This window comes from Aethina tumida, chromosome 1 (genome assembly GCF_024364675.1).
Source record: "Aethina tumida isolate Nest 87 chromosome 1, icAetTumi1.1, whole genome shotgun sequence".
NCBI lineage: Eukaryota > Metazoa > Arthropoda > Insecta > Coleoptera > Nitidulidae > Aethina > Aethina tumida.
The window spans coordinates 3,730,655-3,747,032 of record NC_065435.1 but is presented as its reverse complement, the minus strand read 5'-3'; the positions used below and the strand labels follow the sequence as shown (position 1 = coordinate 3,747,032).

The following is a 16,378-nucleotide window of genomic DNA, read 5'->3' as shown; positions in this document are numbered from 1 at the left end:
CAATAACTGACAAATTTTAAAATAAAATATGAAAATGCTAATAAATATAGAAATATATATTAATTTCTGAATACAAATCTAATCTAATTTTTATAATTATCTGATGAAAAAAATATGTTGTTAAAAATTTGTTTACAGTAATGGACATTTAAATTTTAAAATTATTTCTGAAAGTGTTTAGAAATATAGAAATATTTATTAATTTCTGTTTTCATATTTCATGATTTTTTATAATTTTTTATACTAAATCTCATCAATAAATAAAATTGATACTAAAAATTATTTAGTTCAACGCTTGTTTTTATTGATGTTATAATTGAAAAAGAAATTTTGTTTTAACATTTATATAAACTCAATACATATTATAAATATGTATACGTTTATTTTAACAGAATGTATTTTTATTAAATACTATTTATTACCGTAACTATAGTAATTAATGAAAAATATAATTAGCATTTGTATAAGTTAATTAGTAATTTTACCTTTCATTAGTTAAAACCTAAAGTATTAAAAGATTTAGGATTAAATTGTATTTGCATTAATTAATTAGCAATTTTACCTTTAATTACTTAAATATGATTAAAAAAACATTAATTTGATTTATGGAATTTACAAATAATTTGTGTTTATTTTGATATATAGAAAATGTTTCGTAAAATTGTTTATAGTGTAAAAAAAAGAAAAAAATATTTTTATAATTGCTTTATTTTTTTTTACATTTTTGGGATTCTCATATTAAATAACTAATTGGTAATTTGGTGGCCGAATTTCTTAGGCGGTGCATTCTCTTGGGATTTGCATTTCGATGGTCTTCGATTGGGGTTTGGAAGCGAAGTCGGGGCTGGCGCCGTTATCGATTTGCTTCTTCCACAATTGAGCGACGTTGCTCTTTTGTACGCAGTGGACAGCTACGTTCTTGGTGATGGTGGAACGGGTGTTGCACTTGCAGACTGGCACGGGGCGGAGGGTGAAGCAAGTTTCACCGTTTTGCTCAATGTAGCGGGTTTGGTGCAAGGTGCAGACGTTGGAGTGGCTGGAGTAAGAGTTTTGGTGTCCGGCATCTTGGGCGGAGATCACGTCAGCGAAGATCACTTCGTTGTAAGTCATCCCATGTTGGGGTTGTTGGGGTTGCTCGATGTTCCAGCTTTGGATGAAGTCCTTGGGTTGTCCAACGATTTTGTATTGTGGGGTGAGGAAGTCGGTGGATTTTTGGTCGTTGTTTTGACCGCAAAGACCACGAACTTGGTTACGGAATTGTCCATTGAGAAGGGTAAGTTTGATGCGTTGACCATCGTAGATGACGTAGAATTTACCGCGGACTTCGACTTTCACTTCACCGTTGGGCAGAGTGTAGATTTGTACCAAATCCTTTTGGATATCGTAGCTTTGGTGTTGGCTGATTTGAACTTGTTGTTCTCCCTTGTATACTTTTCCTCTGGGTTCGTTTCCGTATTGTTCAGCAGATTGGGCTGGTTTCAAGGTAAGTTCAACGAATTCTCCTTGGCTTCTAGGTTCGCTGAGGGTGATCTTAACATCCTTTTGTTTGGGGTTTTGTTTGTTTTGACGTACCAAGACGAGGTAGTTTTCGAGTTGGTGTTTCAACAAGTCTTTGCCAGATTGGTGAGATTCTTGTCCTTGTTGGCGAGCTTGTTCGCGGACGTATTGCATCATGACGGTCCATTGGGAAGTCAAAGAGTTAACGGAGTAGGTCTTGTTGCTGAAAGTGTTAGCTTCAGTTTGGTCTACAACGCAGGCTTCTGTAAAATAAAAGAAATAGTAAATAATAGTATAGATAATAAATCAAGCCAATACTTACGTCTGAAGTTACTGAAACCGAGAATTTGTCCGTAGACACGGGATGGAAGATGGAATACAGGGTGTACAACGAAGATTCCCTTGGTCTTGATGTTCTTGAAATGGGTTTCTTGCTCTCCGGCTTGAACAGTTACGTTGACAGACATGAGGTTTGGAGCGAAGCGGGCCTTAAGATTAATTTGCTCTTGATCACCTTGGTTTTGAGCAACCTCGACGAATGGGTACATGGTCAAACTGTAGCGAAGAGAATCGTAAGCACTCTTGATGCCTTTCACGAAGTATTGGTTCAAGTTCTTGTGTTGAACTTGGATTTCGATGTCATCCAATCTGTTGGCTCTGATGGTCATGTTAGCACAAGCTGGAAGTTGGTTGTTTCCTTGTTGCATTTCACGTTTGCATTGGTGGTACATTGGTTCTTGTTGCAAGTATTGTACGCGTTCTTGGCTTCTGCGGAGTTGGATGTTAGCTTCGATTTGGGAAGCAGATTCTTGGATAGATTGTCCAAAAGCAATTTTAACTTGAGTGTTCATTTTAGGTTCGGTTTTCAAAGAGTCAGTCAATCCCAAGCCGTTGGTGTTGGGGATTTGGCTCTTAGCAGAAAGTACAACTTCGTATGGGTATTGGTTTTGTTGTTTGTAGTATACCAGAACACGAGATTTGGGATCAACGTTGCTTTTGCCTACTGCACCAGTAAGGGAGTATTTGATGGATTTTTGTCCTTGGAACTCAACTTCGACATCCATAGCTTTAACGTTGACGCTCTTGATTCCAGCAGATACCTTCTTCATGAAGTCTTGTTGGCGGGCATAGGATTCAGATGGAGTTTGGACAATTTGTTTAATACTTTCAGATTGGCTGGCATTGCTTTCACTTTCTCCTTCCTTCCTGTAATCTTGTTGGAGTCCCATCTTGATGACAACCTTGCGGGTGGAAGATTGTTGGGGCAACCAGTTAACATTCAATTGGGTGTTTTCAATGACACCAGAGTTCAACAGTTTCCATAAGACGTAGATATCTCTCTTTTCGATGAGCTGTTGGAGCCACATCATGTTGTTTCTTTGTTGTTCGTGCAAGTATTGTACACGGATGGCGAATCCAGTTTGTTCGTTACCGAAAACTTTGTTGAATCCTTGTTGCAAAGTTTGGCGGATGAAGTGGGTGGTTGGCCTGGATGGGAAGGGTTCAGTAGAAAGCAAATCAACCTTGGAGGTGAAAGGTGTGGTTTTGTATTGCACAAGACGTTGTTCTCCTTGTTGTCCTTCTTCGGTGATAGGTTCAAATTCAGATTGTACTTGCATTTTCTTCAAGTCAACTTCGACCTTAACGCGGAGTGGGACATGAACCAACAAAGATTTGTCGTATCCAGCTACGTAGATTTGGTGTTCGAAAGGAGCGACGAAGGAGAGGTGACCAAGTACTTTAGCGTGAAGAGCGGTGTGAACTTGTCCTTGTCCAGAGATGGTGTTTGGTACGTGAATCTTTCCACTTCTGGAAAGTTGGGGTTCAGAGGAAACTTGGATTTTACCGGTAGCTCTGAAGAGCATTGGCTTCCTGTAAGTGTAAACGAATGGAAGACCCATTTCAGTGGGGAAAGCGATATCGAATTCACCGATGTCCATGAATTTCATGTGGTGGAAGTATTTGCCTTGTTGCAATTTACGTTCGAGGTCGCTGATGTCTTTGACCATCTTTTCCATGGTGTGGTTGTCGAAGGAGAAAATTTGTTGAATGTTTCCCAAATCCAAGTTCAATAAACCTTCCAATTGTTCTTCCTCTTCAACTTGCAAGTTCAAGATTTCGGCAATACGTTGGCTGGAGAATTGTTGTTGGTGAGAACCGTGGTTTTCTTCAGTACTGCGTCTGTGGTATTCAGTTTGTTTTTCACCTTGGTTGATGAGTTCATCGATGCTGGAAACCATAGCTTGTACGTTGATCAAGTTACGTTGGAGTCCTCCAAGTTTAGCTTCAAGGGAATACTTGATGGTAGAGGGGACGAAAGAACCTTCGGTGACGATAGTTTGCAAGATTTGCTTGTATCCTACTTTGAGTTCTTCAATAGCCCATCCGCGGAGGTTGTTTTGAGATTGACGGATACCGAAAGTCTTCTTGGTAAGAAGGGGTTTGGCAGCTCTGGCGGAAGATCGCAAGTTCTTGAATTCTTCTCCTTTAAGCTCGCAGGCGGATTCGATGGAGGATTTGACAGCAGCGTTGACGTTGTCGTTTTCATCAATGTGAGTGTATTGGGCCATACGTTGGAGCATGTCAGTTGGTGGTTCGGTCCTCATGAGTTGGAAAACAGCGGCGGTTCTGATTTCTTGGGTTTCTCCAATGTTCTGGTAGACCTTGTAGAGTACAGAACGGGCCTTTTCAGGGTAGGCTTGGGTAAGTTTGTACATGTTGGCGATCATAAGCAAGCGTTGGAATTGGGAAACTTGTTTCTTGCCTTCGAGGTATGGTTCGTAGACGGAAAGGATGGTTCTGTCACCAATGTTGCCCAAAGCGACGATGTAAGAGTGGATCTTAGTTGGGTTGGCTTCAGATACAGCTTGTTGCAATTGTTGAGACAACCATTGGACGATGGTTTCTCTCATGTATTTCTTGCCTTCTTGGGAGCGGAATTTACCGAAACTGTGAACTGGGTATTCGTTGTGGGATACGCGTTCGTTAACGTAGACTCTGTTCAAGAGGTTGCAAAGAGAGAGAAGGGCGGTTTCTTGAAGGTATTGTTGTCTTTGTACTTCTTGAGACTTGACCAGTTCAAAGAAGTGGCGGATGTAAGAAACGGTTGGGTAACGGGCATTTCTGGCCATGGTGGTTACGACAACAATGGCTTCAACACCTTCGATTTTCCTGGACTTGATCAATTGGTCAATTTGGAGAAGGGCTGGGCCGGTTCCGGCTTGAGCAACAGCATCGCGGAAAGCGATCCAGGAGTCACGTCTTTGTCCTTTCTCTTCTTGGCAGTACAGTTTTTCGGCAACTTGTTGGAGTTCTTGGCTGTTGGCGATGCGAACAAGGTCGGTCAAGGTGGCGAATCTGTTCAAAACGTATTTCTCGAGCATGGAGTCGGGTTGTTGGCAGCTTTGTCCGATGGAGAGGGCGAGCTGTTCAATTTTTTCGACGAGGTTGAACTCGGGGGCGGTTTTCACGGATTGACTTTTGTAACCTGCGGTGTAGGGCAAGAAGGGAGATTTGGGTGCTTCTTCAATTTGGGGTTTGTCTTGTTGTTGTTGGTTCCTCCAGTTTTCTTCGACGTTTCTGAGACCAGCTTGAGCTCCTTGGAATCTCATTTGTTGGTTGATGGAGCGACGGAAAAGTCTGGAGTGACCGAAGTTGTATCTTTCGTCACTGTTGTCTTGTTGGTAGTCACCATCTTGAACATTGTTCAGTTCAGTTACGTGGTTGTTGGTGGCGTAGGGGTTTTCGAATCTGTAGACGAGGTCCTTCAAAGTCATGGGGTTGGAAACGTCGGACAATTTTTGGCTCACGGCGCGGACTTCAGACAAGGTAACGTTCAACATGCTGACGACAGATCCTTTCTTGTCATCGGTCAAAGTTGGGCTCATGATGATTTTGTTAACGGTGTAAGCATTTTGGATAGTAAAGCGTCTGAGGTTTCCGGAGACAACAATGCGGCTGTTGGAAGTCCTGGTGAAGAATTCACCCATTTGGTTGGTGGCGGGTTCCCATTGGTTCATACCACCTAATCCTTGCCAGTAGGCTGGTCGTTGTTCGCTGTTGGTGAAGTTTCTGTTTTTGATGATTTCAATGATCTCACCGTCACCTCTCAATTGTTGTTGAGGAGCCAACCAGGGTTTGCTTTCAAGAATGTATTCTGGCAGAGGGTGGATGTCGTACAAGGTTTCACATTCGCCGTTGACGGTATCTTCCATAGTTTTGTAGACACCATTGTTGTTATTGTTAGGCAAAGTGTTGATGGGGTGGGGGATCAGTTTTTGGCCTTGGGTGTCCAATTGGAATTGTCCAACAATGCTCTTGATGATGTTAGCTTCCCAGTTGGAGATGTCCTTGCTGACAATCAATTCAGTAATGAGACCCTGTTCCATGCGGATCTTGAATTGCTTGTCGGACAAAGGCAAGTGCTTGTAGCTGATTTGGGAGTCTGGAATTTCAGTGTTCCAGCCATCAGCCAAAGCGGTGTGGATTTGTCCGTACTGGGGTTCGGTGATCTTGGCCATAAGTCCATCAGGTTGGGGTTGAACGGTCAATTTAGCTTTCAAGAGGATTCCGGTGTATTGGTTGGAGACCTCATTGAGGCTAGCAACTGTGCGTCCACGTACCAAGTATGTGTACTCAGAGTTATCCTTCCAGGCTGGGTTGCTAGTAGCATAAGCAAGGCCGACTGTAACAATATTAACAAAATTACATTAGTAAATATGTTTCGAAGATGAAACAAATTTAAGAAATTATTATAAAAATAATAAACTAATGTTAAAAAATTAATTTCAAAATAAAAAAATTTATAAAAATATTGCTAGACAGAAAAATATATATTATAGAAATCAAAGATGAGCAAAATTAGATACTAATTAATTTCAATTAATTATTTAAAGTTATAAAAAATGTTCAAAATAATATTAATATCTAAAAAAAAGCAAGCAATTTTTTGACTTACCAAGGCAGGCGAGCAGTACTTGGGACCACATCTTGGACCTGTTGGTTGTGAGGACCAAAGGAAGTGTGATTTGAATATTGAAAATCGAAGTATATATACGAAATCGCGTTTTGATAACACGTCACATTTTTGATACAAAATGCAATGAATCGCATAGAAACGCACGGCGTGATAATAGATTCATTCAATCAGCAAGAAATGCATTTGATAATTTTTATAAAATTTATCTGCAATATGTGGACATAGATAAATTAAAATAAATTAGCATTAGTGTGTTTTTTAATAATCTTATAAGTTTTATTTATGTATTTTGAGTTTTCCATTTTAAACTTTAAGACTGTCTATGAAAATATTAATAAAAATAATAAATAAATATTTAAACTATTAATTGAGAATTTGTAGTGTTTATTTACTTACTTTTTATATCGATGTTATTTTAAACTTTTTTTTTTAAATTATCAACAGACAACATACCCTTAAAATAAAAATATATTTAATAAAAAATCTGCTATAATATTTTTTACAATCAAAATTTAGGAAAAACTGATTTTGGTATTTATTAAGAGGAAAATAAGTTATATGGTTCTTGTTAATATATTTTTCTAATCAAATTTATTATAAAATTAAAAATATTTTAGAAAATTGGAAAGTGACATAAATCAATAATGGTATAGTTAGTTTAATTATGGGTGAGTAAAGTCATCACACCGTTGTTAACTGAAAACAAATTTTAAATCCGCTAACTTAGGAAGTAGAAACAAATAAATTCAATGTAAATTTTAATTCTGCACAAATTATATTAACTAATATTTTCTAGTGAAATTTGATAAGTGGTAAAGTTAAATAAAAAAATAAAATTTATAGCAGATTTTTTATAAAATTGTTTATTTGGTAAATACATTTTTCTAGATTTTTTTACTACAAAAATGTTAACATTCATCTTTAGAGATATTATTCATTAAAATTTAATTAAAAATAAAAAAGTACTATATGCAGGTTGAAGTTGTAAGCTGTAAAAATTTGTACCCAAGAACATTTTTTACAAGATAGATAAGTGTGAGGGACATGTTAGTAGATATCCAAAAAAAAATCATTTTCATTTAGAAAAAGAAACTGTGAAAAGACTAAAGTAAAATAAAATTGATAGCATATTGTTATTAAAATATTTTTATAATATTTATCTACAGTGTGGACACTCGTACATATTTTGAATTGAAATAAAATTATTTATAATTTTGAATTTTTAATTTTAAAATTTAAAATTGCTTATGAAAATATTAATAAAAATAATAAATAAATGTTTAAACTATTAATTGAGAATTTGTAGCTTGTTTGTGTATTTTATTGACTTTTTTAGGCAAACCAAAAATAAATAAAATCCTTCCTTCAACTCAGGATATTTATCAAATTAATAAATAATATTTGTTCTAAACTTTCGAGTTTGTTTATTTACTTATGTTTTTATATTGATGTTATTTTAGATTTAAGTGTATAAATTTCAAAGAAAATACCGTAATTATCTTTATATTTTGTATCTCAAAATAAAAATATTGTGTGTGTTCCATTTAAGATGAAAACTTTTCCATAACTATTTTATTTTTAAATTGAATTTAGTGAAAAATTTGCTATATATACTATCATAATGAGAAAAAATTGATTATGGTATTTATTGAGAGAAAAATAAGTTAAAAACCATATTCTTGTTAATATATTTTTCTAATCAAATTTATTGTAAAATAGTGGTCTACTCAATTAAATTATGGGTGCCTATAACACATGCCAATTTGATTTCATAAAAGTTTTTCAATGTTCATTACAAAAATATTAACGTTCATCTCTTGGTAAAAAAGTTACAGGTGTGTCTACATCTTAAATGAGTTTCAAAGTACCATATGTAGTTTTAAAATGTAGGGTGCAACAATTTGTACCCAAGAACAAAATATAACATATTTTACAAACTTATCAAGGGGCATTAGATGAGTGTGAGGTTATATGTCAAAAGATGTTTCAAAAAATTGTTTTCATTTTTACAGAAAAAGAAAAGAAAGAAAAAGAAACCGTGACAAGACTAAACTAAAATAAAACTGATAGCATATTGTTGTTAAAATATTTTTAAACAAACTACCTTACAACCCTAATTAATAATTAATAATTTCATAATTATTTCGACAAATTGGTAAGGGTTGTAAAGGACATAATATAAACTAACTATCGTAGTTAGGACACTAGGAAAAAAAAGGCAAATACTTTTGTTTTTACTAGTTTAATAATTTATATAAAAAATATTGCTCTAAATCTCCTCCTCTACATTGTTCAATATTAAATAGTGATGTATATTGAAACAAGGATTTTGAAATAAAGATGTTATTGCCTTTTGAAGTAATCTAATTATTCGTTGAAATAAAAAATCATTATTTATTGTTACTGATTGCTGAAAATTAAATAAAGCAGAATTGATAATAGATTTTTATAGAAAATAACTTTTAAAGAAACTATTCTAAAAATATTACAAGTACTAACATAAGAGTGTATTTTTTAAAAGTATTTTTGTTCAAGTCAATAAAACCCTTATTTATTGATTCTCCAATCTCATATTAAACATATTGATTAGGTGAAAAAAACCAGATGTTTCTTTTGAAAAAATAAATATATTACGGATATTTGAATTATTCTAATGATTCATTGAAACACAGAATCAATATTTATTGTTATAAATTGTTGAAAACTAATCTAAAGTAAAATTAGTCGTAATTTTAGAAAAATACTTTAAAAAATACTACTCTAAATGCACGTCTCACAAATTTATTATTAATGTATAACTAATAGGTAAGTAAAATGTGCTCATTTGCTTTTATTCAGCAAAAATTATATTAAGTATACCTCTTTTTGTAAAAACTGTACTTTGTTCATAAATCGATAACCGCTCGATATAATCGAACGGGACACAAGGACCAGAAAATATTAATATGATTTTCGACCACTGAGGGAGGGTCATTACATAAAAACAAAAATTATATATTTCTTTTACAAAATAGTTTGTTGATCTATTAAGTATAAGGATATAAGGGAATAAAAGAGCTTGTTTTAATAAATGTTTTATTTATTAATTTTTTTTACATTTTTGGAATGTTCGTTAATTAATTAATAAGAAATTTGGCCGCTGAATTTCTTAGGCGGTGCACTCGCTTGGGATTTGCATTTCGATAGTTTTGGACTGGGCTTTGGAAGCGAAGTCGGGGCTGGCGCCGTTATCGATTTGCTTCTTCCACAATTGAGCGACGTTGCTCTTTTGTACGCAGTGTACAGCTACGTTCTTGGTGATGGTGGAACGAGTGTTGCACTTGCAGACTGGCACGGGGCGGAGGGTGAAGCAAGTTTCTCCGTTTTGCTCAATGTAGCGGGTTTGGTGAAGGCTGCAGACATCGGAGTGGCTGGAGTAAGAGCCCTGGTGTCCGGCGTCTTGAGCGGAGATCACATCAGCGAAGATCATTTCGTTGTAAGTCATGCCATGTTGGGGTTCTTGAGGTTGCTCGATGTTCCAGCTTTGGATGAAGTCCTTGGGTTGTCCAACGATTTTGTATTGTGGGGTGAGGAAGTCGGTGGATTTTTGGTCGTTGTTTTGACCGCAAAGACCACGAACTTGGTCACGGAATTGTCCGTTGCGGAGGGTAAGCTTGACGCGTTGTCCATCGTAGATGATGTAGAATTTGTCGCGGACTTCCACTTTCACTTCACCGTTGGGCAGAGTGTAGATTTGTACCAAATCCTTTTGGATATCGTAGCTTTGGTGTTGGCTGATTTGAACTTGTTGTTCTCCCTTGTATACTTTTCCTCTGGGTTCGTTTCCGTATTGTTCAGCAGATTGGGCTGGTTTCAAGGTAAGTTCAACGAATTCTCCTTGGCTTCTAGGTTCGCTGAGGGTGATCTTAACATCCTTTTGTTTGGGGTTTTGTTTGTTTTGACGTACCAAGACGAGGTAGTTTTCGAGTTGGTGTTTCAACAAGTCTTTGCCAGATTGGTGAGATTCTTGTCCTTGTTGGCGAGCTTGTTCGCGAACGTATTGCATCATGACGGTCCATTGGGAAGTCAAAGAGTTAACGGAGTAGGTCTTGTTGCTGAAAGTGTTAGCTTCGGTTTGGTCTACAACGCAGGTTTCTGTAACATAGAAATAAAGGTAAATAATAGCGTTAAGTTAGATAACTACCATACTTACGTCTGTAGTTTCTGAATCCAAGAACTTGTCCGTAAACACGAGATGGAAGATGGAATACGGGGTGTACGACGAAGATAGCCTTAGCAACATCGTTGACGTAGATGTTCTTGAAATGGGTTTCTTGTTCTCCAGCTTGAACAGTTACGTTGACAGATCTGAGGTTTGGAGCGAAACGGGCCTTAAGAGTAACTTGTTCTTGACCACCTTGGTTTTGGTCAACTTCGACGAATGGGTACATGGTCAAACTGTAGCGAAGGGAATCGTAAACACTCTTGATGCCTTTCACGAAGTGTTGGTTCAAGTTCTTGTGTTGAACTTGGATTTCAATGTCATCCAATTTGTTGGCTCTGATGGTCATGTTGGCGCAGGCTGGAAGTTGGTTGTTTCCTTGTTGCATTTCACGTTTGCATTGGTGGTACATTGGTTCTTGTTGCAAGTATTGTACGCGTTCTTGGCTTCTGCGGAGTTGGATGTTAGCTTCGATTTGGGAAGCAGATTCTTGGATAGATTGTCCAAAAGCAATTTTAACTTGAGTGTTCATTTTAGGTTCGGTTTTCAAGGAGTCAGTCAATCCCAAGCCGTTGGTGTTGGGGATTTGGCTCTTAGCAGAAAGTACAACTTCGTATGGGTGTTGGTTTTGTTGTTTGTAGTATACCAGAACACGAGATTTGGGATCAACGTTGCTTTTGCCTACAGCACCAGTAAGGGAGTATTTGATGGATTTTTGTCCTTGGAAGTCAACTTCAACATCCATAGCTCTAACATTGACGCTCTTGATTCCAACAGATACCTTCTTCATGAAGTCTTGTTGGCGGGCATAGGATTCAGATGGAGTTTGGACAATTTGTTTAATACTTTCAGATTGGCTGGCATTGCTTTCACTTTCTCCTTCCTTCCTGTAGTCTTGTTGGAGTCCCATCTTGATGACAACCTTGCGGGTGGAAGATTGTTGGGGCAACCAGTTAACATTCAATTGGGTGTTTTCAATGACACCGGAGTTCAACAGTTTCCACAAGACGTAGATATCTCTCTTTTCGATGAGCTGTTGGAGCCACATCATGTTGTTTCTTTGTTGTTCGTGCAAATATTTTACACGGATGGCGCATCCAGTTTGTTCGTTACCGAAAACTTTGTCGAATCCTTGTTGCAAAGTTTGGCGGATGAAGTGGGTGGTTGGCCTGGATGGGATGGGTTCTGTAGAAAGCAAATCAGCTCTGGAGGTGAAAGGTGTGGTTTTGTATTGCACAAGACGTTGTTCTCCTTGTTGTCCTTCTTCGGTGATAGGTTCAAATTCAGATTGTACTTGCATTTTCTTCAAGTCAACTTCGACCTTAACGCGGAGTGGGACATGAACCAACAAAGATTTGTCGTATCCAGCTACGTAGATTTGGTGTTCGAAAGGAGCGACGAAGGAGAGGTGACCAAGTACTTTAGCGTGAAGAGCGGTGTGAACTTGTCCTTGTCCAGAGATGGTGTTTGGTACGTGAATCTTTCCACTTCTGGAAAGTTGGGGTTCAGAAGAAACTTGGATTTTGCCGGTGGCTCTGAAGAGCATTGGCTTCCTGTAGGTGTAAACGAATGGAAGACCCATTTCAGTGGGGAAAGCCATTTGGAATTCACCAACGTCCATGAATTTCATGTGGTGGAAGTATTTGCCTTGTTGCATTTTACGTTCGAGTTCGCTGATGTCTTTGACCATCTTTTCCATGGTGTGGTTGTCGAAGGAGAAAATTTGTTGAATGTTTCCCAAGTCCAAGTTCAATAAACCTTCCAATTGTTCTTCCTCTTCAACTTGCAAGTTCAAGATTTCGGCAATACGTTGGCTGGAGAATTGTTGTTGGTGAGAACCGTGGTTTTCTTCAGTACTGCGTCTGTGGTATTCAGTTTGTTTTTCACCTTGTTTGATGAGTTCATCGATGCTGGAAACCATAGCTTGTACGTTGATCAAGTTACGTTGGAGTCCTCCAAGTTTAGCTTCAAGAGAATACTTGATGGTAGAGGGGACGAAAGAACCTTCGGTGACGATAGTTTGCAAGATTTGCTTGTATCCTACTTTGAGTTCTTCAATAGCCCATCCGCGGAGGTTGTTTTGAGATTGACGGATACCGAAAGTCTTCTTGGTAAGAAGGGGTTTGGCAGCTCTGGCGGAAGAACGCAAGTTCTTGAATTCTTCTCCTTTAAGTTCGCAGGCAGATTCGATGGAGGATTTGACAGCAGCGTTGACGTTGTCGTGTTCATCGATGTGGGTGTATTGGGCCATACGTTGGAGCATGTCAGTTGGTGGTTCGGTCCTCATGAGTTGGAAGACAGCAGCAGTTCTGATTTCTTGTGTTTCTCCAATGTTTTGGTAGACCTTGTAGAGTACAGAACGGGCCTTTTCAGGGTAGGCTTGGGTAAGTTTGTACATGTTGGCGATCATAAGCAAGCGTTGGAATTGGGAAACTTGTTTTTTGCCTTCGAGGTATGGTTCGTAGACGGAAAGGATGGTTCTGTCACCAATGTTGCCCAAAGCGACGATGTAGGAGTGGATCTTAGCTGGGTTGGCTTCAGATACAGCTTGTTGCAATTGTTGAGACAGCCATTGGACGATGGTTTCTCTCATGTATTTCTTGCCTTCTTGGGAGCGGAATTTACCGAAACTGTGAACTGGGTATTCGTTGTGGGATACGCGTTCGTTAACGTAGACTCTGTTCAAGAGGTTGCAAAGAGAGAGAAGGGCGGTTTCTTGAAGGTATTGTTGTCTTTGTACTTCCTGAGACTTGACCAGTTCAAAGAAGTGGCGGATGTAAGAAACGGTTGGGTAACGGACATTTCTGGCCATGGTGGTTACGACAACAATGGCTTCAACACCTTCGATTTTCCTGGACTTGATCAATTGGTCAATTTGGAGAAGGGCTGGGCCGGTTCCGGCTTGAGCAACAGCATCGCGGAAAGCGATCCAGGAGTCACGTCTTTGTCCTTTCTCTTCTTGGCTGTACAATTTTTCGGCAACTTGTTGGAGTTCTTGGCTGTTGGCGATGCGAACAAGGTCAGTCAAGGTGGCGAATCTGTTCAAAACGTATTTCTCGAGCATGGAGTCGGGTTGTTGGCAGCTTTGTCCGATGGAGAGGGCGAGCTTTTCAATTTTTTCGACGAGGTTGAACTCGGGGGCGGTCTTCACGGATTGACTTTTGTAACCTGCGGTGTAGGGCAAGAAGGGAGATTTGGGTGCTTCTTCAATTTGGGGTTTGTCTTGTTGTTGTTGGTTCCTCCAGTTTTCTTCGACGTTTCTGAAACCAGCTTGAGCTCCTTGGAATCTCAATTGTTGGCTGATGGAGCGACGGAAAAGTCTGGAGTGGCCGTAGTTGTATCTTTCGTCACTGTTGTCTTGTTGGTAGTCACCATATTGAACGTTGTTCATTTCAGTGACGTGGTTGTTGGTGGCGTAGGGGTTCTCGAATCTGTAGACGAGGTCCTTCAAAGTGATGGGGTTGGAAACGTCGGACAATTTTTGGCTCACGGCGCGGACATCAGACAAGGTAACGTTCAACATGCTGACGACAGATCCTTTCTTGTCATCGGTCAAAGTTGGGCTCATGATGATTTTGTTAACGGTGTAAGCGTTTTGGATGGTGAAGCGTCTGAGGTTTCCGGAGACAACAATGCGGCTGTTGGAAGTCCTGGTGAAGAATTCACCCATTTGGTTGGTGGCGGGTTCCCATTGGTCCATACCGCCTAATCCTTGCCAGTAGGCTGGTCGTTGTTCGCTGTTGGTGAAGTTTCTGTTTTTGATGATTTCGATGATCTCACCGTCACCTCTCAATTGTTGTTGAGGAGCCAACCAGGGTTTGCTTTCAAGAATGTATTCTGGCAGAGGGTGGATGTCGTACAAGGTTTCACATTCGCCGTTGACGGTATCTTCCATTGTTTTGTAGACACCATTGTTGTTGTTGTTAGGCAAAGTGTTGATGGGGTGAGAGATCAGTTTTTGGCCTTGGGTGTCCAATTGGAATTGTCCAACAATGCTCTTGATGATGTTAGCTTCCCAGTTGGAGATGTCCTTGCTGACAATCAATTCAGTAATGAGACCCTGTTCCATGCGGATCTTGAATTGCTTGTCGGACAAAGGCAAGTGCTTGTAGCTGATTTGGGAGTCTGGAATTTCAGTGTTCCAGCCATCAGCCAAAGCGGTGTGGATTTGTCCGTACTGGGGTTCGGTGATCTTGGCCATAAGTCCATCAGGTTGGGGTTGAACGGTCAATTTGGCTTTCAAGAGGATTCCGGTGTATTGGTTGGAGACCTCATTGAGGCTGGCAACTGTGCGTCCACGTACCAAGTACGTGTACTCAGAGTTATCCTTCCAGGCTGGGTTGCTAGTAGCGTAAGCGAGGCCGACTGTAACAAAATTAAATACATTAGTAAATTTAGAAAACCAAAATTTAATATTAGATGTTTCAAATTAAATATTATTAGACAGAAATATTTAATTAAATTAATAATGTAATTAAATATTTTTAAAATTAAATGTCACTTAATTAAAAAGGAACGACAAAAATTAAGAAAACAAGAAATATTTTATCTTACCCAGGCAAGCGAGGAGTATTTGCGACCACATCTTGGACCTGTTGGTTGCGAGGACCAAAAGAAGTGTGATTTGAAATTTGAAAATCGAAGTATATATACGAAATCGTGGTTTGATAACACATCATATTTTTAGTGCAAAATCCAGTGAATCGCATAGAAACTTACGGCCCGATAAAATTTTCATTCAATCAGCAAGAAATGCATATGATAAGCCAGTGAGGCTGTTGATTAAAAATGTGCACATGCTCGAGGAATAAATATTAAACAGGGGAATATTTCCTATATGAATAAATTTAAATTATTATTGTTACTCTGTTTCTATTTGTTTAAACGAAATAAATATTAGAAATCATTTAATTAGAACATTTGTTGGTTTAAAATACATATAATAATAAATTAAGTTTAAAGAAGATGTTTTGTATAGATAAACTTTGTTATTTATTATTGAGTAATACATCAAAATCATATTAAAATTTATTACCACACACGAAAGTAATTTTAGCACCTCTTTAATCAAATTTATATGTGTAAAATAAATGATTTGGGCAACTAAATATGTAATGAAAATTAAGTGTGTTGTTATAATATACTTTGTTTTAAATAGGAAATTAAACATTTTTATACTCAATTTCTGTAATATTAGACACATTAAATATCTTAGAACGTTATAAAAGTCCTTTTGTTGACTCTATGGGAAACGATATGAAAATTTATGTTATGGTTACCATAACACGTTTTTCTTTGTTGCATCGCTGTCGTAAAAATAGAACCATAAATCTAATGATCTACTAATACATGCATATGTTACATTTTGGTAATAAATGAGAGATTAGTGTCACTTACGCCAAAAAATTGCAATGGGTTAAAAGCTTACGTGCATGTGTAAACAAGGATTATTTAATTTATCATAAATTGCCTTAAGCTTTTACATTTTCCCAAGTGTAGTTTTTTTGTTAAACAATTATTTTCTCAACAGTGCTCTAAAGAGCATTGGCTTCCTGTAGGTGTAAACGAATGGAAGACCCATTTCAGTAGGGAAAGCCATTTGGAATTCACCGACGTCCGTGAATTTCATGTGGTGGAAGTATTTGCCTTGTTGCAATTTACGTTCGAGTTCGCCGACGTCTTTGACCATCTTTTCCATGGTG

At 38.0% G+C, this 16,378-nt stretch overlaps 2 protein-coding genes across 2 annotated transcripts; both read right to left on the bottom strand.

Annotated features, from left to right (window-relative positions):
• Positions 1–690: 690 nt before the first annotated feature.
• Positions 691–6,500, bottom strand: LOC109608329 (vitellogenin-like). Its single transcript, XM_020024747.2, has 3 exons — positions 6,455–6,500; positions 1,820–6,181; positions 691–1,760 (listed from the first exon to the last, which is right to left on the bottom strand). The coding sequence occupies exons 1-3, from the start codon at positions 6,483–6,485 to the stop codon at positions 775–777; spliced, it is 5,379 nt and encodes a 1,792-aa protein (XP_019880306.2). The 5' UTR covers positions 6,486–6,500; the 3' UTR covers positions 691–774.
• A 3,044-nt stretch (positions 6,501–9,544) lies between these two features.
• Positions 9,545–15,322, bottom strand: LOC109608328 (vitellogenin-like). The gene is made up of 3 exons (XM_020024746.2): positions 15,231–15,322; positions 10,668–15,041; positions 9,545–10,609 (listed from the first exon to the last, which is right to left on the bottom strand). Exons 1-3 carry the CDS (start codon positions 15,259–15,261, stop codon positions 9,624–9,626), a joined length of 5,391 nt encoding a protein of 1,796 aa, XP_019880305.2. The 5' UTR covers positions 15,262–15,322; the 3' UTR covers positions 9,545–9,623.
• Between the last annotated feature and the right edge of the window lie 1,056 nt (positions 15,323–16,378).

What these genes read in the sequence shown, in the direction of transcription:
- LOC109608329 (XM_020024747.2), bottom strand. Translation starts at nt 6,485, where the DNA reads ATGTGGTCCCAAGTACTGCTCGCCTGCCTTG. An exon ending in AGTACTGCTCGCCTGCCTTG is followed by an intron (nt 6,182 to 6,454) that starts GTAAGTCAAAAA and finishes ATATTGTTACAG; the next exon opens with TCGGCCTTGCTTATGCTACT. An exon ending in CGGTTTCAGTAACTTCAGAC is followed by an intron (nt 1,761 to 1,819) that starts GTAAGTATTGGC and finishes TTTATTTTACAG; the next exon opens with AAGCCTGCGTTGTAGACCAA.
- LOC109608328 (XM_020024746.2), bottom strand. Translation starts at nt 15,261, where the DNA reads ATGTGGTCGCAAATACTCCTCGCTTGCCTGG. An exon ending in AATACTCCTCGCTTGCCTGG is followed by an intron (nt 15,042 to 15,230) that starts GTAAGATAAAAT and finishes ATTTTGTTACAG; the next exon opens with TCGGCCTCGCTTACGCTACT. An exon ending in TGGATTCAGAAACTACAGAC is followed by an intron (nt 10,610 to 10,667) that starts GTAAGTATGGTA and finishes TCTATGTTACAG; the next exon opens with AAACCTGCGTTGTAGACCAA.